Raw genomic sequence first — 23,760 nt, forward strand, 5'->3', positions numbered from 1 at the left:
CTCTTACTTCAAACTTATTAGTAAAAATGACACTATGATTCAATGTTGTATAACAATAAACTACAACTTCCTAAGGGGTGAACACTTTATATAGTTACTTTATGTTATTGTTAAATGACCTATTGCTAATTATGGAATGATATTCAGTATTTGCCAGAACTTTTTGTTGTCTCTTATTACAGGATAGTTGCACTGTAATTACTCAATAATTAGCTGTCTAACTGTCAGGTAACTAAGCATTATTAAAAATTCTATATGAAACCATTGCAGGAAATCTTTTAACATCTCAGACAGTTTTGGTCTGTGGGAAATTTTCCTGATAAAAGTCCATGAAACCAGGAGTTGACTTAGGCAAGGAATGCTGGGGATATTGTGTTCCTCAACTCTAAAATCCCAATTTTTCTTCTTATTCTTCTTCTTCTTATTTCTCCATTTCTATGTGGGGTTCATGTGCTTGATCATCTAAATCTCATTTATTACAAATAACAAGTTCGTATATAGACAACATTTATTTTCATTAAACACTGACATTCGTTTCTGCTTCCCTGTTGGTTTGCCTTGATAATTGTGTTTATGTATGTAAATGTTGTAAGATTGAGTAATTTACTCTTATTATTTTGTAGTGTAAAATATGTGTAAGCGCTCTGAGCCTGTAGTCAGTGAAGAACGCTATGTAAGAATAAATTGAAATGTATTGAATTGAAAAATTTGTAGTTTTATTTGTCTGCTAGAATGAAAAAATGATAACAATGGAAATACAAAAATATAATGAAATGTTATTTATATGTCTTATTAAACAAAAAGAAAAATATCCACATTACATTACTGTGTGTTTTATTTAAATGTTTTACGGAAAGATTGTACTTTAACCAACTGTGACTCTTTTCTATTGAAGTTAGACCCGAGGCACCTTCCATAATGAGAGTAAATTATACTGAAGAAACAAAAGCAGCAACAATCTTCATTTCTTCAAATGCCAATTTATTTTTGGAAAAAAATTTAGTTTTTAACATTGCATATTGGATTCAGAATTCCTTAGACTACAAGGTAAGTTGATTTTGTTCAGTGTTTAGTGATTAGACTGCCAATTTCCTGCCATCATTGATTTTTGAGTTGGCTGTTTGCTTGGAGATCTGAGGGTTTGTTGGCACACTGCAGGTGGCACACTGCTGCTTCACAGTGCCAGATTGAAATCCTAGAGGGGTCGGTGTATATGATAGGTTTGTGATTCTCCCCATGCTGATGTATGTTTTTTCCTTGTTTCTTTCTATGTTCACATAGCATGCTTGTAAGGTGATTTTGTAGCTCTAAATGGTCCAAGTATATGTGAGTGTGCCATTTATGGTTAGTTCCTGATTAAAAACAAAAGATTGTAATAATTGATCACAATTTATTAATAGAGGTGTGTACAATTTTCCTAGTTACGAAAACCAATAATTCATTTTCCCACTGTGATATTAAAATCTTTTTATGCCCCATTACTAAAATAAGTAAATTACAAGACATGCAGCCATCCTCGTATCCTATCCCATTTGTAAATTATTTTGCCCAAATTCTAAAACCAGCAGCAGGGGGTGTGGCTTATTCTCTTGCCAGAACCAAAATTTCTTAGCAGTTTAAAGGCACCACAAGAAGGATGGAAGTCCAGTGTTTGTAAAACATCGCATTCCAGGAGATACTTCATCTGCCATTCCTAAGAGTATTTTCTTTCACCTAAAATAGTTACCTACAATTTAGTGTGAGAAATCATAGATTGAGTTTGTTATGTCAATATGATAATTGAGTTCTAATGAGGTGAAATTGGGACTGGACTGGCTAAACTGGAAACAATTAGTAATTAGATTAATAAATACAAGAATATTTCCCTAAACAGACTCAATTCATGAGGCAATTCTGGTATACAGACATCAGGAATAGATAAGGAATGCATGGATCAGAGTCAGAACCAAGCAAGGACTGATACGTAAACACTTTCTGTATACAAGGTTTAATCAAGGAGTCACGTATGGAATGGACTTGTAGAATCCAAATGTGAAAGACGCAGCATTTGATTTGAGACCAGACAAGCATCACCTTCTTTGCAGATGGCTGCGAAAAGGAGACTTCTTTGGTTAGGGTTAGGATGTAGGGCACCATTCCTTGCTCCCTCTCTTTGTTTGTGGTCTTTGGTTGGTGGTAGTGAACCCGGGGTTCATCTCCAGTAACAATTATTGCTACAAAGTCATAACCTTCTGCTTCAGAGTGCGGCAGTAGTTGCTGACTGGCATCATCACATGGTTGTTTCAACTCTGGAGTCAGCTGCCATGGCACAAACCTTTCAGACACTTTGTGGAAGCGGCGTACATCATAACGTATGCTGAACCATGACAGGTATCCAGAAGTGCAGCTGTTTCCCTCACTGTCATTTAATGATTTTCTGCCAGGATGTGTTCAATTTCTGCAGTCAGCTCTAGAGTCAATACTTGGTGTGTCAGAGGACTCACTCCATTTCTAAATTTCCTTCTCTACTTGAACACTTGCTGGAGTGACACATATTCATCATCTTACTGAACCTTCATTCACCAATACATTTCAGTAGGCTTTCCCCCTTCACGGCTCAAAAAGTGGATGACAGAGCACTGCACCTGTTTGGTGAACGTTTCCAGTGGGCCTGCCATCTATATACTGTTACTGGGACGCTTCCACCTGCTGGACACTCCTAATGTTATTGCTAATGATGTTGCCAACTTCCATGACAATGGTACAGTGTTTAGAATTTCTGTCACAATTTTAAGGGTTTTCGTTTGACCCACCCTTGTGCAATAAGGATTCAAGTACTTTGTGTAAACACAGTATTTACGACGTGTGTAATTGCATGGTTCAATTTATTAGCAAAATAACATCCATCCATAATGTAAGTAATCCATCGTTGATTGCTAGTGAAATCATTTGCTGGTATAAGACTATTTTGTAGGTGATTTACATCAATGGGTCATGGCCCACTAGAGAAGCCTGCAAACTCAGGGGGGTCCAAATGATCAGTCATTGTCCAACCCGCTACACCTTTACACAGGGTCACGGGGGGTCAAAATGATGATGGAAAATAATGATAAAGTAGCAGCAAAATATTTAAATAATTAAAAGTCAAGCTACAGCAGTGGTGTCAAACATTTATTTAAATTGGCCCATTTCATCAATATTTTGCATGCATTGTGCAATGTCAGCCTTCTCAAAGTCCCCTTTTAACATTTGTTTCATATGTAGATTGTATCTGTTTATAATTTAACCGAATTTTAATTTGTACGTTGGATGAAAATACGTCTCCAGTGTCTGCTCTACTCAGCACATTGCACCGCAGCTACGGGTCTACAATTAGAATTGTAATGATCTCCTCATAATTGCTCAACAAGAAAAAGTGAAAAGAAGGTGATGTGCTGCATTACCATAAAGAAATGTAGTGCTTCAGCTTCAGTCTGATGCCAAAGATCAGAGTCTTCATGAAGGAGATGCTAGGTGTGGACACTAGAGGCACTGTTGCCCCGTTAAACCCACCAGACAGACGTCCAGGACACACTTGTAGAAGCATCAAGAAGATTTCTTTAATATTTTCTTCCAGCAAAGTGCACAAAGCACTGCACACTCCACGATACTTCACTAATACAATAATAATAAACACTAATCAATAACAATAACAATCCTCCTCTCCCAGCAACTTCGTCACCCAACCTCCCAACTCCGGCTCGCCCTGCTGGGTTTCCAACAGTCCTTTTATAGTCTGTGACCTGGAAGTACTTCTTCACTGGGTCAAATGCCACATCGTCCTTCCTCAAGTGTCCTGAAAGTACTGCAGGCTTCCATCCTCATGACCCTGAAGTACTTCCGGGTTGGCGTAACAGTAATACTCCCCAGGTTCTTGGTGAGCTCCCCCTGGTGGCACCCACGGAACCCAATAAACGAACTCCATGTCCCATGCTGCCCTGCATGAATCCAGGGAACCATTTCTGTCCAGGGTAGCTGCCATCTAGCATCCTGGGGGATGTAGTGCCCTGAAAAGGCTATTCTTACTCTTTCTTTAGGTTGAGGGACGTCCCGGCCAGACTAAAATGCCGGCCGTCCATCACATAGGTCAAATTTACACACGCTGCTGCTGCCACCAGACTGCACTCACTTTTTAAAAGTGGCAGGGCTTACCTTACTGCTGCCTTCTCCCTACACGATGCTTTTAGTAAAGTAAGTTAGTAAGTAAAGTTAATTTATAAAGTGCATTTCACAGACAAGATGTCATAAGGCGCTGTACAATAAAAGAAAAATGAAAAAGATTAAGCTAGGCAAGACATATACATATTAAGATTCATAATAGAGTATAATCTCTATTAAGTAAATTAAGATAAAGTAAATACAAATAAAATTAGTAACAATAAAACTCTAAGCCAAAGCCTGGCTAGACAAAATAGTTTTTAACTGTTTTTTAAAAGATTCCACAGAGTTAGCCATACGAAGGTGAACAGGTAGATTGCTCCAAATCTTCGTGCATAGGATTATAAGGCTCTATCCCCCCCTTTGGTTTTAATCTCATGAACAACTAACAGATTCTGAGCCTGAGATCTAACTGTACAAGCGGCAGTAAGTTTGAGAAGGAGACTGGATAAATAGACTTGAGCGTGTCCATTCAATGCTCCATATACAAGTACAAGAATTACATCTGACCTGAAGAACAGGGACTGAGTTGCCTCGAAAGCTTGCAAATTGTAATCTTTCTAGTTAGCCAATAAAACTTGTCATTTTGCTTAACTTCTCACTATATACATGATGGTTAACATGGTACAACACCCTTGTACTAAAGAATTTTAAGCAAATCCTGAAAACCACTGGAAGCCAATGTCAAGAGTATAAAACAGGCGTAATACAATCTCTCTTTCTGGAATGACCTGACCGCTGCATTTTGTATAGTTTGAAGATGCAAAAGCGATGATTTGTCCAAGCCAGTAAACAACATATTGCAATAATCTAATTGCAAGGAATCAAATGCATGAACAACTTTTTGAAATATTCCTTAAATGAAAATAACAGGAATGAGAAATAGATTTAACATGTGAGTTAAAACTTAGAGAGGAATCAAATATAACACCGAGGTTTGAACACTGGACCTAGCAGTCATGCAGAAGGATGCAAGAGCCTGATTAATTTTAGGATAAGTGTCAGGAGAAACACTAATCATGACATCGGTTTTGCTGGAATTTAAAAATAAGTAATTGTTAGTGAGACACTCTTTAATCCGTGAAACCTACTCAACTAGTTTGGACAACTTATCGAGTTGGTGTGGTTTCAAAGAACTATACACTGAATATAATCAGCATAACAGTAATAAGATATGTCTTTGAAAGACTGAATGGTCCCTGCTGAAGGAAGGATGTTAAATGAAAATAACAATGGACAAAGGACTGAACCTTGGGGTACCCCACAGTTTAGAGAAGCAGTGACAGAAGACAATTTATTCATACCAACAGAAAAGCTCCTGCTTGATAAGTAGGATGAAGACCAGTCTAAGGCCGAGCCGGAAATACCAGCGAGCTGTCTAAGCCAATGAAGTAAAATGTTATGATCTATGGTATCAAAGACTGCACTAAGGTCGAGTTAAACGAGTACGGAACAATTCCCTACATCAGAAACCATTAGGCAACCATTATAGACCTTTAAAAGAGCAGTCTCAGTGGACTGCTTTTGTCTTTTCCAACTGACTTGATCATTGTATGTAGAGAGAAAACAGATTTACATTTCAACTTATGTTAAATGTGGCTATCGCTGGTGAAAACGCTACAGTGATGAATCCAGAGGGTATTTAAGTTGCTTTTGTACTTAAGTTTTGAATAAATATCTGTAATGACTCATTATGCATTTAAAAATTACTTTTATTTTTTATTTTCTGCTTTTAAAAATTGTTAATACTTAAGCCCAGGGAGTAGTGAACAGCTTTTGTTCTTATCAGAATTATCTACAGTGACAAATTCTATATGTTGCTGAATACCGGTTTGATTGTTTTTCCCTAAAAATGCCTACTTATTTTATGATATAATTAAGAAATTCTAGGACTTGTAAAATAACTTTCATTTAATAAAAACATATAGGCTCTTTTTGAATTTGCCCACTAATTGTATTTTGTGCTTCTCTAAACCATATGCAGTGTAATATCTGTTAATAAATGCAAGTTTAAAACAAGCACATCTGTCAAGACTGCAAGAAAAAAGTACTGGAGGGAAAATATCAGGGTCTGTGTAGGGAGCGGGCAGGGGGGTCACGGGTGGTGCACTGGGAGGAATAAAAGTAGAGAACCACTGCTTTACATTAAATTTAGCAAGAAAAGATCACCTAGCAAATTCACTGCATTAGAATTTTGAGGACTGGGTGTTGAACTTTCTTTACTAACAAGTTAAACAGTAGGGATAAGAAGGCGGGAAATAAACCATGAAGCTAATTTTGTCCTGTTTTTTTACGTCTAAAGGAACAACACACCTTGACCCACTCATGCCACAGCCATGCTCTTGGTAACCAAAGGAAAAACAGGACACAACCGTTACATTAGTCAGTGAGATGCCAACATCTCTACTAATAGCTGATGAAAAACAGAATATATCTACTCTGTATATATAAAATCCTAAGCCTAAAAGTGCAACAATGTTATGTGACGTTTTAATGTCACATTTTTTGTCACGCTTTAAATCAGGCTTATTTTAAAACCTACATACATATGCTTGGTATCAACTATCCATCCATCCATTATCCAACCCGCTATTTCCTAACACAGGGTCATGGGGGTCTGCTGGAGCCAATCCCAGTCAACAAAGGACACAAGGTAAGAACAAATCCCGGGCAGGGTGCCAGCCCACCACAGGGCACACACACCCACACACCAAGCACACACTAGGGACAATTTAGGATTGCCAATGCACCTAACCTGCATGTCTTTGGACTGTGGGAGGAAACCCGCGCAGACATGGGAAGAACATGCAAACTCCACGGAGGGAGGACCCGAGGAGCGAACCCGGGTCTCCTAACTGTGAGGCAGCAGCACTACCACTTTAATGTGATGTTGTTAGATTTTCAGATTCTTATTCCGTTTTTAAATTATAAACAAAAAAATATCAAGACCTCACTTTCCCTGCGAGACAAAACTTTGTGCCAAGAGATTTAACCATGCCCGTGGCCAGAAATAAAAGACAAAGAATAGGACAGCTGCTGTACAGGCTTTTAAATTTTCAAAGCGACACGCGAGATGCAGATCACGTGGCACAGCAGCAGCAGCAGCAAATCAGCAACTGATCAAGCAAAGAGGAGGTAAAAAAAAAACTGCATTTGTGTCCCATTGTATCACCATTTAAGAGGGGGTTTTGGAGGAGTGACTGCGTCTCCTTGGGGTGTGCCCCCCACTTCACAACGTGAGCAGAAGAGACACGAAGTGGCTGGTGCATAGCATAGGCCAGGAGGGTTGGCGGCGGCGTGCAGGGATAAGCTCCTAGCATATATACTGTATAGGTTTCAGCTTCTTACAATGAAAGTCACCTAACATTCTACTTTCTAGCTTATTTTGTATTGATTAAGTATGTAGAATTCTCTTTCACTTTGTTTCCTTTGCTTCTATTTTCTTGTTTCATTTAGCATCTGAATGTAACAAGTGAGAGCCTGATCATTTCAAGTAAATATCTAAAGCCAGGCTCTACTTATGAAACAAAGGTTCGATCCATTCCAAATGGAGACTACTTCAAGGGTTTTTGGAGCAGTTGGAGTGAAGTGGTATCCTTCAACATCCCTTCAAGTAAATCAGGTGAGTTTGTATAATGTGCCTGGTCTTGCTTTTGGTTTAGTTCTGGTGGTGCCAAAGCCTTTATCTTCTATTGACCTTGGGAGCAAGAACCTGGAGTAGCACCATATTGAAACTACCTTTCCTCCCAGTGTTTCTACGTATTTTTGCTATTTGTCTTCTTCTTTCGGCTGCTCCCGTTAGGGGTTGCCACAGCAGATCATCTTCTTCCATTTCTTTTTGTCCTCTGCATCTTGCTCTGTCACACCCATCACCTGCATGTCCTCTCTTACCACATCCATAAACCTTCACTTAGGCCTTCCTCTTGCCTGGCAGCTCTATCCTTAGCATCCTTCTCCCAATATACTCAGCATCTCTCCTCTGCACATGTCCAAACCAACGCAATCTCGCCTCTCTGACTTTGTCTTCCAAACGTCCAACCTGAGCTGACCCTCTGATGTACTCATTTCTAATCCTATCCATCCTCGTCACACCCAATGTAAATCTTAGCATCTTTAACTCTGCCACCTCCAGCTCTGTCTCCTGCTTTCTGGTCAGTGCCACCGTCTCCAACCCATATAACATAGCTGGTCTCACTACCGTCCTGTAGACCTTCCCTTTCACTCTTGCTGATATCCTGACACTCTTCTCCTCCCATTCCACCCTGCCTGCAGTCTCTTTTTCACCTCTCTTCCACAATCCTCATTACTCTGTTCTATGAATTGGTTGTCCTTTTAAATCATATAGAATGTATAAGGATCCCCTTCTTTTGGCTTTGGCAATAATTGGTTTTGACTTCTGTTTTAAAATTCTGAGTGTATATTAGTAAGAAAGAAATAAAAGACACTACGTTAACTGTGTGCCTGGAAGTCCTTCCACCCCTCTTATAATCCTTCAGTGGGGCTACAGCACACCATGTGCCCAGCACAATGGGGCACAAAGCAGGATTACACAATGGATAGTACGCCAGTTCACTGCAGAATTCAAATATATAAATCAATCTGTTAATTAATCTCAGCAGCACTGAGCACAAGGCAGAAGTCAAACATAGACAAGAACAAGTAACACTCGCTCATGCGTGACCAATTAAGACTCCACCGCTAACCTAATGCACGTCTTCAAGGTGTAGGAGGAAAACAGAGCAGCTGGAGAAACCCAGAGTAGGCACTCCACACACACTCTGGAGCTGAGCAGAGAATTGCTCTAAATGGATCTTCCAATTTGGGAAACAGGAAGTTATTGATTAAAGTTAATGTTGAAGAGAAACCCATCTCTCTATTATATAAAAAAATCTTGGGATGACACGAGATATTTTCAGAAAGATAATTTCACGTCCAGCATGACAAGACTTTGTGCCAAGAGATGAACTGAAAACCTAACAGGTCCAAGCTGGTGGGGGGGGGAATAAAACACAAACAGTAGAAGAAGAAAAGACAAAAACGTTGATGCGATACACATGCAGAGCAGGTTAGAGATTATGAAAGTACTAAAATTCAAAAGTCTCAAAAAACTGATAATAAAGATTGTATTAGCGCTAACAAATGGAAATTATTACTAGGTGAAATAATGGAACAGCAAAAAGAGATCAAATATATAGACACAGGTGATATGACAGAGCTACTACAAGTTTAATTTCAAAGAAACCACAATTCGGTCAGGTTTATATTTATGATCATGGAAAAGCGATGCAACATGGAATCGAAAGACTTAAACGATTGGATGTATTAGAAATTCTACAGCCAATAATGGATACAAATCCATATGTCCAAAATTATTGCTCTTTTACACAAAATTTATCTGGAAAAACACGGACAAAGACGTTTTCTTGGATTTCTATATGAATCCAAAAGATCATGCTCGCATCAATAATAAACCAACATGTGAAGAATTTTCAGCGATAATAGTTTCAAAAGACACAGTTGATATTCGTGTTTTTCCAAAAGCACAGCACAATTTGTCACAAGATCTGGGAAATGACCAGCATGTAGGGCCCGCACTGGGGTTGGCAAGCAAAGCGAGCAGAGGGTAGAGCCCCCTAGTAGTAAAATAAATTAATATTCATTAATTGACAAGTTCTCTAAATGCAGGAGTAACTGGAGTCCCTGAAAATCACTCATTCTTATAAGAAAGTTTATAAACACGTGAATAGCATTTTTTTAGATAGATAGATAGACAGATAGATAGATAGATAGATAGATAGATAGATAGATAGATAGATAGATAGATAGATAGATAGATACTTTATTAATCCCAAGGGGAAATTCATATACTCCAGCTGCAGCATACCGCTATATAAAAGCGGTCGGGATTGTCCTTCCATCCCGTGAGTGCTACGCAGGCGCGGAGTTTCACACACAGCCCCATCCATTTTGCAATGCACGATGGGATTTGTAGTTTCGTTTTTCCAGGTAAAAGATGATTTTCTACCGCAGACTGTGCGATATCTTCTTCTTTTTTCTATATAATTTTCTATATAAAATCAGTCAGGATTGTCCTTCTGTCCCGTGAGTGGAAAGCGAGCGTATTCTGCTTATCACAGACTTGCTACTTGCAGCTTGCGGTACGAAGCGACATGATGTGAGCAGAGTTCTGGTGCTCCCATCGTTCCCTTGCTTTTGTGCGCGATGCGCTGGAAAAATAGACAAAATGATGTCTCTGGAAATAATTAATGTTGATGGAGTACAAATGCCTCACCGCGTAGTAAATATCAGGGGGGTTCAAAAGGGCGACCTCAGTATAGAAAACAAGTTTAAATTTAATCAAAAAAATAACAGAAACTACGAGTATTAAAGTAATACCGCTCAAATGCAATATAACCAAATTAATGAGTTTGTATAAAATATCAAATTGATCTACATATTGAATTGCCTTAAGAAGTGGTCAGCTTAAAAGTCAGTCGCCTTAAAAAGCGGGTCAGCCTAGTATTAAATTAAAGAGTGATAAAAATGCAGGTATAACAGAAAATAACATTGTATAATGTTAACATTTTGGAATTGAAGAGTCATTTAGTTTATAGTTTAGCTCATTTACTTGGTTTTTTTTTTTATTTAAATGCCATAGCCATGAAGCACTTTTTTACGCAAAGAGTTTTGGGACCCAAATGCCATACAAGCAGTTACTAGACCAAGAACTAAAACCTGGCCTGGTCCATAGACCCGATGGCACTCTTCAAAAGTTAAACAACAGTGGGGATCATCGTAAGTAAGGACAACAGGCCATTGTGTTGTACATTTTCCCTACTCTCTGCAAGAGGAAATGTTTTTATATTTTATTTGGTAGTGCATGTCAAGCTTCTTCAACAGAATATTGCAATACTACCTGCCTAAAGTGCCTAAACTGTACAGGTCCCTGCGATCATCGACCAAGTTTCTTTCTATCTGAAAATTTTTTTCCTTCTGTGTTTTCCCAGGGTATTCTGTTTTCCACCAACATCATAAATATGTTGATGTTCAATTAATTGGTGTCTGAACAGCATGAGAATTATGCTGTGGTAATTGGGAAGTGTTTACCCTGACCGTTTTAAACACGTCACAAAAGGTAAAGTTCAAGGTCTAGGGCTGGCAATAATTATTGAGAGCATCCAGATAGATAGATAGATAGATAGATAGATAGATAGATAGATAGATAGATAGATACTTTATTAATCCTGATGGAAAATATAGTGTTACAGCAACAGACAAATAATGGCTCAAATACTGTATACATATAATAAGAATTAGAATAATCTTAAGTATGCTAACAGGGTACAAATCAAATACACATATAACATGAATTATCAATAAGTATATTATCAAAGTGTAAGAATTTGCTAAATGCAAAGTGATTATAATTACAAATTCTTATAAATTATAATTTTGCAGTACAGGATGCAGTCATTAGCACAGCATCACCCACATACCATGATTGACATTTAAGATGTCTGTTAGACCAGCTCAGTACCATTCAGCACACAAGGTAACAAAACCACTTCAGCTGACAGGGAGCTCATTATAAAGCCTCGTGGCTAATGGTAGAAATGTCTTGACATAGCACTCCTTGGACCGACACAGTTGTCTCAGTCTGTTGCCAGATTGACTCCTCTGTTTAACCACAACCTCATACAGAGGGTGAGTGTCATTTTCTAGGATAGTAAGCAGCTTCATGAGTGGCACCTCTTCTACCACTTCCTCCAGTGAGTCCAGCTTGACTCCCAAGACTGAACTACTCGTTTTAATCTGTTTGTTTTGTCAGATTTGCTTCTCTAGTTATATTTTAATATTTAATAGGAAAAGAACCAATACACATACACATTAAAATTGAAGAATTCATCGGAATCCATCGGATTCCATCCATCCATAGTATGTGTCCTGGTGCCCATAAATCAGATAGATTATTTACAAAAGGCTTAGAATTGAATCTTTGCCAAACAGTTTCATGAAGGTCCACAAAATATGTGCAGAAAAGACTAAATTCCTCCAGCTGGAGGATTTTATGTCTGAATCGTGCAAGGCAGAGGTCCCTAACACATACTGATCTGAGCTGAGAAGGTAGACCTGGTTTGCTGTACAAAGATTACCAACATTTTCCTGATGATGTACTTTGTAGTTTATATTTCCATTTCGTTACAACATTCAGTCAGCATTGCAGCAAATGCACACATTTCATCTTTCCCATAAAACTGCACTAATACATGCATAAAAGAAATAGAAACATATCCTACACCAAAAAGGTAAAATATTAATTAATTTTTATGCATTATAATTTAAATTATCCAATTTGGATATTTTAGTAACCTTATGCGATGCACCCACCATTTTTAGACCGTAACTCTGAGTTGTGCTGGAGTCAGTGAGTTGCACCTTGCAATGAGCTCGTCTTCGTTCTGAGTCCACTGCACCCAGGTAAGGCTTTGGCTCTATGCAACTTTTTGTAAACAGGAAATAAATGGACGGATATGACAAAGGAACTTCCAAGAGAGGAGTAGGAAAAGCAACACGGGCTACAGGTTGACATTCTTAGCAGGTTTAGTTCTTTTCACGTTAATCCCTGTAACTTTTTTAATGAAATCCCACACTTCTGCCAAGTCAGAATTTCATTTTAAAGTGTATTTTACCCTCTTGATTAAAACAACAAAATAAAAAAATAAAATATTCTGTATTGTTAAAACAGCTTCTTTTTATAAAGCTCTTGTAAGCTCTTAGCTGCTTGTAACATTTGAATCTTATTTGTTAACAGCTGCTTATTAAGGAAAAGGAAACAGAGGTAAAAGCCCCCTGCCAAAGTCACATAGAATTAGACGAGTCTCTAGTGTGGTCCATTTTTCCTATTTTATTGGCCTTTGCTTTGTTTCTGACTTTATTTTCTGCTTCACAAGTCAGCTTCTACTCCTGCTTGTTTCAGATTCTGACTTCAGCACAACTTTCGTCTGTATTTCTGTCCTGGTTTCATAGGTCAGGATTTAATTTGTTCCAGTTTACTTCCCCATGCTCACATTCTCCTTTTTCATTTGTTGGCTCCTGACCTGATGGCACCTGACCTCCACTTGCTTCTCACTCCTTGTGCAGCAGCTCTAAAGTCACCTTAAAGTGTTACTATCACCATTTCAAGTACTGCCATGTCCTCCTGTCAAACTTATATAAATGTGCGCTCACTTTAATTTTTTAACCCAAAAACTGTAAATGTTGTTTGGTTTAAAATAATTTTAAAATTATCCTTATTTTCTCATTTTCTTTTACAGAAACCAATCTAAGTATGTCAGACCTGATAATGTATCTCTCGATCTCTCTTGGAATATGTCTGCTAACCTGCACCATCTTTGCTGCATTATACAACCAAAAGTAGTAAGTCTGTTATCCTGTTCTTGTTGTACTTTCCTGCTTTCACGCCTCACGAGCTTAGACAAATTTTACAATTTAGCTTTCATATTGACCAGTGCTGTCAGGTTCGTGGTTTTCTCGTCCAACTGGCTAATTTTTAATCGTCATCCATACAAAAAAAAAGGCTTTTCACAGCTTCCAGTTTTTTGTGCTATATTTTTTATAAACAACATGATGTTTTGGGCTATCTTTAAAACCACACTCCATTGCACTTTTACTATATCTTGTCATCCCTCTGGTACCCCTCCTGCTGCTACTTGCACTTGTATATGTTGTTTATATTTATAAACCCATTCTGTCACTCTAAAATATCTCTGAGGGGGGACACCCCCCCAAACCCAGCTTTTATACGAGGGACATTCAAAAAGTTCCCACACTTTTTTTAACTCTACTAGGGGGCTCTGCCCCCAGCTCATTTAGCTCGCCAACCCCTGGGCGGGCACTACACGCTAGCCACTTTGTGGATCTGCTGCTCGCGTATTGGGAAGCGGATGTACAATTTAAACAGATTGTTATTTTCATGGTAATTGTTAAATATGCATAATAGAATTAACTATTTTACATCACAGCAAGTAATTAACCATAGTAAAAAATAGTAAAACGAACAAATTGAAAGAAAATTATGTTTCATGTTGCGTTAGAGGTATACATTGCATTATACGTTTTAGTTCTGTTTGGCTTTGAAATTGACAGGCAAATACTTTTTAAACTTACACTTTTACTGTAAAAATTTAGTAAAAACAATATTTGGAATTAACTTTTCATCAAAATCGCATTGAATTTTGATTCCATGTTTGGACTTACATCGTGACAATGCAACATATAACTGCCCATGAGTGAATATTGTTTCTTTTTTTCTAATAAATAAACCGACTTTTTCGAATGTTTGTCCCTGTGATTTGTTAATTGTCATAGCAAAAGTTATTCTAACGGGAAACTGTAAACATTTTAATGCAAATTGCATATCAAGATCTCATTTGGTGTCTAATGTCATCCATGGAAGATGTCCTACATTACCTTTCTTGTCGCCTGTTAAAATTGTACATGTCAGAATTGTTCGACCAATTTTGAATACAACTAATCTTGTCCTATTGCATAGCCCATCACTCAGACATAAATTACATAAAAACATTATGATACATCCTTATTTCAACTGTAATTCGTCTGGTGGAAGACCGGACAGTGTTAACGGTTGTAAATGTTCTATGGGATATTGTAAGTTGATGTTTTCATCTTCTGCACCATCACAACCAACTGTTTCAGCTTTGCCTATTGATATGCATTTAACCGATCTGCCGTGTAACTGATTCGACAATTTTCACGTGATTTGTTTGACTTCATCGTTTCTCGGTGCTAGGATTGCCCATGTACTCATTTCTTCTGTTGATAACCCTTTGGGATGAAATTCTTCAATAAAATTTGGACATAATACATCTTCTTTTATTGGGAACTTAAAGTGAGGAAAACATAAAAATTTACAAGAGCAGAGAGTGCAGGAACTTTGTCTGACAAAGGCATTCACACAAATGAGAGGTGAGAGGACCATAGGCGTGGGCCATTAACTGGAAATGGTTGAGAGGAGGGTGGGACCCACTCTATCAACTTGAAAAAACTCTATTGGCAATAGTCTGGTCTCGTCTCAAGATTTTCTTTTATAATAGAGAGATTTATTAAGAATTTCAAAAACAAATCACTTTGTAGTCCCCTTCCTTTGTGATGCAATTTTCCCAGCGTCATACCAACTTTTTAATGCTCAATTACTACCCCTCCCGCCTTAACCATTTCCAGCAAAAATACGAGAGTGCAGAAGCTTTTTCAACGTCCCTCGTAGTATGTACTTTATCCTATCACTCTGACTCTACCCCCTGCTTTCCAGTGTGTCATTTTGTCTACCTCAGGTACTGTGATTTTTTTTGGGTGCAAATTCTTTATTTTTAAGCTGTCATTGGGCTATAAATTTTTTAACAACCTGGCAACCCTGATACTGACCCACATGTGACTTTATTGTCATACCATCCAAACTCAGTGTTGTAGCATACAGTGGTTTAAAATAACAACCACACAGCCATAGTGCAACATACACATAAATTCAGGACAAGTGCAAGGCAAGTAACACACTGTACTATATTATACTGTACTACAAACAGATAAATACATAATAGGTAAATGAATATGTAATAATAAGTTGAAATAGATAGTAAAAAATAACAATGACTAATAATAAAAACATAACAGTAGTAGCAAATGCTGCTAGTAGCAAGCAGGAGGGTAGCACAGAGTTCAAACTCTGGACAGCCAAGAGCTAGAAATTATTGCAGAACCTGGGAGAACGGGTTCAGATACTACAGAACCTACTGCTAAATGAGACCATGGGAAGGGTGGGAATAGTCCTCCAATAATGCTGTAGGCTTTATGGTTGCAACGATTGATAAAGATATCTTCAATGGAGAGTAGAGAGGCCCCAGTGATCATTTCTGCCATATGCACTACATGCTGTAGGACCATGCAATCTGAGACACTGTAGTTCTCAAACCAGATGGTAATTCAGTTGGTCAGAACACTATCGATGGCACCCCTGAAGAATGTGGTGAGAATGGGGGTGGGTATACTTGCCTTTCTCAGCCATCAAAGGAAATGAAGCCGCTGTTGCAACGTCTTGGCTATGTATATAGAGTTAATTGACCAAGTAAGCTCAGCTGCCAGGTGCACCTCAAGGAATGTAGTGCCATTATCCAGATTCCACTGCAGAGCCTTTCCACTGGGATTTGGAAAGCATGGGCCTTCCTGGAGTTAACAAGCGACTGTTGCACTTGCACTAGTCCACTAATCATTGTATCTCTATTCTGTAAGCTGACTTACACAATTTGCTGATGAGATTCATGACCGTTATGTTGTCAGTAAACTTTATGATGGTGTTAGAGCTGTACAAAGCCATACAGTCATGGGTCAGCAGGGAGAACAGAAGTGGGCTGAGTAAACAGCCCTGGAGGGGGTGCCAGTTGTCAGCGTAATGGTATTGGAGATGACGTTTCCCATGCAGAATATCTGGGATATCTTTGTCAGGAAGTCCAGGATCCTGTTGCATAGGGGAATGTTGTAGCCTTGCAGACTCAGCTTCCCTGTGACCTCCTGAGGGATGATGGTGTTGAATGGTGAACTGAAGTCAACAAACAGCATTCAGGCCTAAGTGTCTCTTTTGTCCCGATGAGAAAGGAACAGATGAAGATTTGTTGATATGGCATCCCCAGTGGAACAGTTCAGGCAATAGGCAAACTGGAGAAGGTCATGTGATATGGGAAGTCCAGCTTTCAGATGGCCCAAGACTAGCCTCTTGAAGCACTTCATGAAAACCGGTGTGAGTGCTATAAAGGCAATAAAGGATCTTAGTATACTTAACTACTGAATAAGGCAGCACATTATACAACTGCAAATCAGAAAAAATTGGTGCGGTATGGAAAAAGAAAATAAAAAATAAAAAAGGCAATGATTCTTAAATTTTCTTTGACTTTAATTTTATTGTAGACAGTATGAATCCAAGATATTTCATGTTTTGTCTGGTCAACTTATCTTGGGTATATACTGAGTATCTAGGGTTCATATTGTTGGCAATGAAATAAATTTTAAATTAATATAAGAATCATTGTGATTCTTTGTTTTTGCATTTTCCGCACCGTCCCAACTTTTTCTGATTTAGGGTTGTAGAAGGAAGCGAGTGGCACAGTGGTGTCCCATATTCCATCCACTCCATGCAAATTTCAAAGCGTTATTGTCTGTGTTGAGTGGTCAATGAGAGTAAGCATAACCATCCATGGTTGGTTCCTGCTTACAGTAGGCTATATCTACTGCAACCTTCATTTGGATGAAGCAGATAATACACTAATGAAGCAAAGGATGAATAATATCCAGGGTGGAGAATAATCATAAGCACTACATGACTTCAAGCCTTTCCAAGAAAGATTTTGCAAGTGGACTCTCAAATTTTAGCCTACTGTACCTTGACACCATGCCAGTTTTGATTGACCAGGTGCTGTCCTTCTTGTTTCTCTTCATGCAACTGTCAGATTTCATGGCTTTCCAGCGTTGGCTATGTGCCTTCATTATTTTATTTCTCACAGTACACTGCCGCCCATCTTCTGTATATGCTGTAGGGCTACCACATTGATTATAGGGATTATGACATTTACAAAGTTTGCATGTACAGTATGGTTATTGTGTTTATAGGCTGCATGTGATGTTGCAAAATTCAGTGTGTAAAAGGAGCAGAGCAGTGAAAGGAGTGTTGTCTGACACCATCTTTGTGACTTTCCTGTTGGTTCACTTTTTCTTATTTGTTTCCCCTGCTTATCTTTTGCTTGCATTGAATTTTATTTCTCCTCTCCTTCCATTTTTTGCTTGCTTTATTTATTTTTTATTGCTTTATTTATGTGCTCCTCAGATTAAGCCTATGCCCGCACTACTACATTTTGATTACCGTGTTTCCCCCAAAATAAGACCGGGTCTTATATTCATTTTTGCTGCAAAAGATGCACTAGGGCTTATTTTCAGGGGCTACCTTATATTTATTCATGTACAACAATATACATTTATCTAAATACAGTCATGTCATCTTCTTCTGGAATATCGTAATAACTCTCCACATTCAAACCCTGAATTCCAGCCTGAATTTCTTGCTACTCCAGCTGCTTTTAGAATCCTCCAGGATCAGTGAGCATGCAAAATGGACATTCAAATGTATTCATGTTGCTTTTATATTCAAGCATCAAATATTCCTGAAAGTAATAACACAATACATTTTAAAAGTCTCGCATACCATCTTCTGTGCCGTCTTTTTTTTTTGCACCTTCACAATACCATCAGAATGTATGGCGGTATATTTGAGCCACAGAGAAAAATAAATAAGGGCATAATGAAAATGTCTATTATGTGATTAAAGTGGAAATTTCGGCTTTACCCTCAAAATGTCCACTTTAACCTCGTACTTTATCATTAAAGTAGACCGTTGTAAACGTCATCTTAAAACCAACCCAGTTGTTAATCGCTACGCACTTCTGGGGCTTCCTCCTGACCTGACAGCAGCGGCAAGCAGCAATAGATCACCACACAGAACACATTAAATGTATGATATTCCAGCTCTCTGCACGTTTAGAATTCCTAGATTTATACTTGATATCACTTTCATGATGAGATGCATTAAAATATGAATGTTACATTTTAGAGATAAATTGTTCTTTGTTTAAATAATGAATACTGTTAATAGTTACACATGTGGGGTGGCACGGTGGCTGAGCAGTAGTGCTGCTGTCTCACATGGAGTCACATCCCTTGTGATTCCTGCCTGGAGTTTGCATGTTTTCCTGGTGGGTTTCCACAGTGTGCTCACTTTTCCATCCAAAGACATGAAGGTTTGGGTGTGTGCTTGTGTTCACCTTGCGATGAGCTGATACCCTGTCCAGGGATTTTGTTTCTGTCTTGTGCCGATGCTGCTGGAATGGGTTCATCCTCGAATTGATGGATGTAATCATTAAAGATCCTTTTCAGAGATATTGTGGCAAGGTGTCCTCAGAATTTAATGGATGTTTTGGGCACACTTGTCGCATCGCATGAAGTATAAACCTGGCCTTAGGCACCTTACTTTTCAGCTGACGATCTTGATTAAGGCTTATTTTTGGGGTACAGCTTATATTACTGAGCAGCCTGAAAATCATGATAGGGCTTATTTTCGGAATAGGTCTTATTTTTGGGGAAACACAATCTGTGTCCACACTAGCACTTTCATGTTGCTTGCAAAAGTGTCTTTATCCACACTAACAAGAGTGAAAACGCAATGACTTAGAAGTTCACCTACACTGGGTATGCACGCATTATCATAAACTTCTTGAATGGTTGATGACACCGACGGCCAGGATATCTCAAAACTGTATCAACCACTGAATCATCTGCCTTTTGTACATGCATGCGTCATTCAAACCATACAAAATGCAATTTAGATGCATGCAGCAACACAACAAGCGACACTGAAAGCTGCTCTTCAGTGTTTGCTATGTGGAAATGTGATTTTCTTTCTTGAAGGGCGACCAATCAGAAAATGAGATTGGGAAGGGAAGGGCTACGCAATACATACGAACAAATCAGAGCATGATTAGGATCTGCATCTGCAAGTCTTCATTTTTGCCCATCCACATTGCAACACTGTTTTCAGAAGTCTATGGATCTGGAGATCGTTTTCAAAAGTCTCCAGTTTCAAGACTTAAAAACGGCAGGGTAGTGTGGATGAATGGTGAAAGCAGAGACTAACGTCCATTTTTAAACTAAACTGTAGTAGTGTGGATGTAGCTGAAGTGAGGCTGAGCCTTGGATCTACTTTCATAGTGCCAGGGTGTGAAGAAGAACCTTGCAGGACACATTACTGCTTTTCTCCACATACTCTTTCTTGGCAATTCAAAAAACATTTTCGAGTAGCACAACTTTATAACTATTATTATACTTTGTGGTTGTTGATTTTTCACTAGCACTGTATTATTGAATTTCAACTAATTTTCATGTTTCTTAACTATGTTCTTTTTGCATGTTTTCCATTTATACTTGGACAGAGATCAGCATTGTACAATTCTTTTACATTTGCATACTACTAGTGATAAACCGTAGCCATTTTCATAAAGGTAAAAGTTTGCAATATCTTCTATATTGCAACATCTGAAATATTAATTCATAACACATATATTTTCTGCTTATATCTTGTATATAGCATGATCTGAAATCTGAAGTCATAACACATATTTTCTGCTTATATATATATATTTTTTTTTTAAATTTCAGTATTAAATCTTGCCTTTGGCCAAGCATTCCAAATCCTAAATATACACTGGAGAAAATGTACAAGAAACCAAGCAAAGTAAGCAATTTTTTACATTTACTATGGAATATTATTCATTTACATTTCTGTTTAAGTTTGCCTGTTATCTACAAAGCATCAACTTGTTTATTACAGTCAACAACACTGAACAATAACAACATATTTCAATGCATGGCACATACAGTACCATCAAGACAAGCTGGCAGTCATGGGTGATCAGCAATAGTTTGGTTGAAATGCCACCTGGCTGTTATTCCTAAAACCCACTAAAGTGCTGTTAGATGGGGATTAGTTTCTAAAAGAATATTTTTTGAACTGTTAAACTAAAAAATGATTGACATTTTCGACTTTGCTTCAAATCTAGGCTAACAGTGCAAGTTTCAACCCAGACACTTTTGGAGACCACAGCATTCACAATGTGGATGGAATGGAAAAGATGGTAGTCTGCGAAATACTGCTTCCCCCTGCTGATAGAAGTCTTGCCAAATCCATGGATTGGGTTCAAGCATACTTATCTGTGAAATACCCTTTGCCTAATATTGAGATACCTCAGAATGAAATGGCATCCCAAAACCAAGAAACTACTGTGTTGTTAATCGACGATCGCCATTTTACGAGCATACCAGGCGCGAAGGAAACAGTGCCTACTGCCTCATCAAACGAGGCTACGGATGGAGTACCCTGCTCTTTGACCCATCAAACACAGAAACAGGAGGAACCATATGTTACAATGTCCAACTTTTATAAAACGCAAGATAATGACATAAGCTGTGCCTCCACCTAAGGATTCTCAGAAAAATATTCAAACTGTCAATCTGCACTGACTAACTTTACTGCTTACTGCATTGTCAAATGACAATGTGACCTTGGCGGACAGTTTTTTTCAATCAATGTCATTCATCACAGCAAACTCTTTTTTTTTCTGAATTTTGTGAAATTTTCAGGATATTTCAAGTGACAGTGCATACACTAAATGCACTAAACTGCTGCTGGTACTGTTAAAATAAAAATGCTGTTTACTTGTAGGTTAGTGTGTTACAACCACTGTACAAAGATTCATACAACTGAGTAATATACTTTGCTGCCTTTAGGAGGGTACAAATCAAGGAAAAAATTAATATATTTACTTTTGTTTATTTGTTTTTAATGCATATAACACACATAAATCAAGAATGTAATGAGCTGCAGCAAATCGACTATTCCGATTCATCAAGTTATAATTAGTGCTTGTGAGTGCTGCGGTTAGCACTGTTCTGTCACCACCCCACAGACTATGGTTGAATTCTTGGCCTTGTCACAGTAACTGCGGAGTTTACACATTCACACTATGACTGCTTCATTTTTATCTGGGAAATCCAATTTCTTCCCACATACAATTAAATCATCCATCCATTATCCAACCCATTATATCCTAACTACAGGGTGACGGGGGTCTGCTGGAGCCAATCCCAGCCAACACAGGGCATAAGGCAAGAAACAAATCCCGGGCAGGGCGCCAGCCCACCGCAGACAATTAAATCAGCGTTAGGTTAATTAGTACCTAAAACTGACTGTGTGTCAGGGTGTTCTGCATTGGACTAGAATGTTACCCAGGTTAAATGTATTGTGTCCGATTTGCCAGAATAATCTCTGGCTCCCCAAAACCTTGTAATACAAACGTAATTAGATCAGGGGCAGTGCAAGGCACAACATAAAACAAATACGTAACAATGCATTTTTTGGTGGCATCCCAATTAGGACTGCTACTTCCTGGATCCAGAATTCAGCACTTGGTCATTCTGCTATGGAGTAGGTGCTTCAAGTTGGCACAGTGTTTTCTCCTTTCACTTCTCAAAGACATGCTTGTCAGCTAAATTAGTTTCGTGTGGGTGCCCGGTACACTGGTGCCCTGTTCAGGTCTGGTTCCTGCTTTGCACCCAGTGTTGTCAAGACTGGCTGCAGCCCTCCACTGCTCTGAAGTGGATTAATTGTGTTTTCAGAATGTATGTGAGAATATTTTTTTACACAATTTATACTGCAATAGGTGTATATATTTTTTTTTTCTACATAAGAGTAAGAAATTCAATATTCATTTATAGTCAGTGAATACAAACAAAGGCATTGGGTATATGTGTCTGTTGAAATGCAATGGCCTCCCCAAGTTAGCTTCAGCCTTGAACCTCCATCAAGCCAACACCCCACGACTGAGTCAGTATGGAAAAGGGATGGATGGATGGGTGGAGGGACAACAGATTCAAATTTCTCTATTGCGCTGTATCTTCCTACAAGAAATGTTGTGTTGCCCATACAAAGTGGCCAAAAGAAATTAAGCACTTATTATTTACCAGGCTTACTTCTGTAGTAGTAGGGTGTTGAACCGTGTTAGCCATTACGGATGCAATGAGAAATCAAACAAAATGTCACCTTTTATTGACTAACTGAACAGATTACAATATGCAAGCCTTTGAGGAAGCTAAGACCCCTTGATTACATCTTACCTGAAGAAGGGGCCTTAGTTTCCTGAAAAGCTTGCATATTGTAATCTGTTCAGTTAGTCAATAAAAGGTGACATTTTGCTTGACTTCTCAGGCTAACTTCCAAAAGATGTCTGAAACCTGTTTCACAGAACATATGTTGAAAGATGGAGCAATTAACCTTAACTTTTAATATCTGGCAATGAAGGGCAAACTTCTCTAATTGCATTAGATAGATAGATAGATAGATAGATAGATAGATAGATAGATAGATAGATAGATAGATAGATAGATAGATAGATAGATAGATAGATAGATAGATAGATAGATAGATAGATAGATAGATAGATAGATAGATAGATACTTTATTCATCCCAAGGGGAGATTCACAAGTAGTAAAAAGTGTCCAGGGAACGAGTCCACATAAAAGAAAAAGATAGGAGTGATCTGTGAAATAGAGAAAAAGGTAGAAAGATAAAGTCGAACACAAAGCTGCTGGAAAGGCTGCCACTCCCGGCGGTGCCTATATATACATTACCCAGACTCTCTGAATCTTTACATGCAGAGTGAAGTTTACACAGATCATCACTTCATGGGCTCCATTTGCTAGTTGCTGCTACAGTAAATAAAATCAAATTGCACGTCCTGTAAAGAAACCATTTAATACCTCAGCATTAAGCTTGTTTTAGTTTAGACTATTGAATGATAACTGCATTGCAATCATTTTTTCGCAAACGTACCACTGGATTTCCTCAAAGTGCTGAAAATTCTGGTCGCACCAATCTGTCATAAAATACTCGAGCTTGCAATGCAGCACAGACGCTG

At 38.3% G+C, this 23,760-nt stretch overlaps 1 protein-coding gene across 1 annotated transcript in view; it reads left to right on the forward strand.

Annotated features, from left to right (window-relative positions):
• LOC120527286 (interleukin-7 receptor subunit alpha-like) overlaps nucleotides 1-22,524 on the forward strand; it is a 43,178-nt gene extending 20,654 nt beyond the window's left edge. The window contains exons 4-8 of the mRNA XM_039750520.1: nucleotides 896-1,047; nucleotides 7,633-7,798; nucleotides 13,491-13,593; nucleotides 20,446-20,521; nucleotides 20,847-22,524. Of these exons, the coding sequence (XP_039606454.1) occupies nucleotides 896-1,047; nucleotides 7,633-7,798; nucleotides 13,491-13,593; nucleotides 20,446-20,521; nucleotides 20,847-21,266 (917 nt within the window). The 3' untranslated portion in view covers nucleotides 21,267-22,524. The remainder of the gene's footprint in view (nucleotides 1-895; nucleotides 1,048-7,632; nucleotides 7,799-13,490; nucleotides 13,594-20,445; nucleotides 20,522-20,846) is intronic.
• The last annotated feature ends 1,236 nt before the right edge of the window (nucleotides 22,525-23,760 follow it).

Source organism: Polypterus senegalus, chromosome 4, assembly GCF_016835505.1.
Source record: "Polypterus senegalus isolate Bchr_013 chromosome 4, ASM1683550v1, whole genome shotgun sequence".
Classification (NCBI taxonomy): domain Eukaryota; kingdom Metazoa; phylum Chordata; class Cladistia; order Polypteriformes; family Polypteridae; genus Polypterus; species Polypterus senegalus.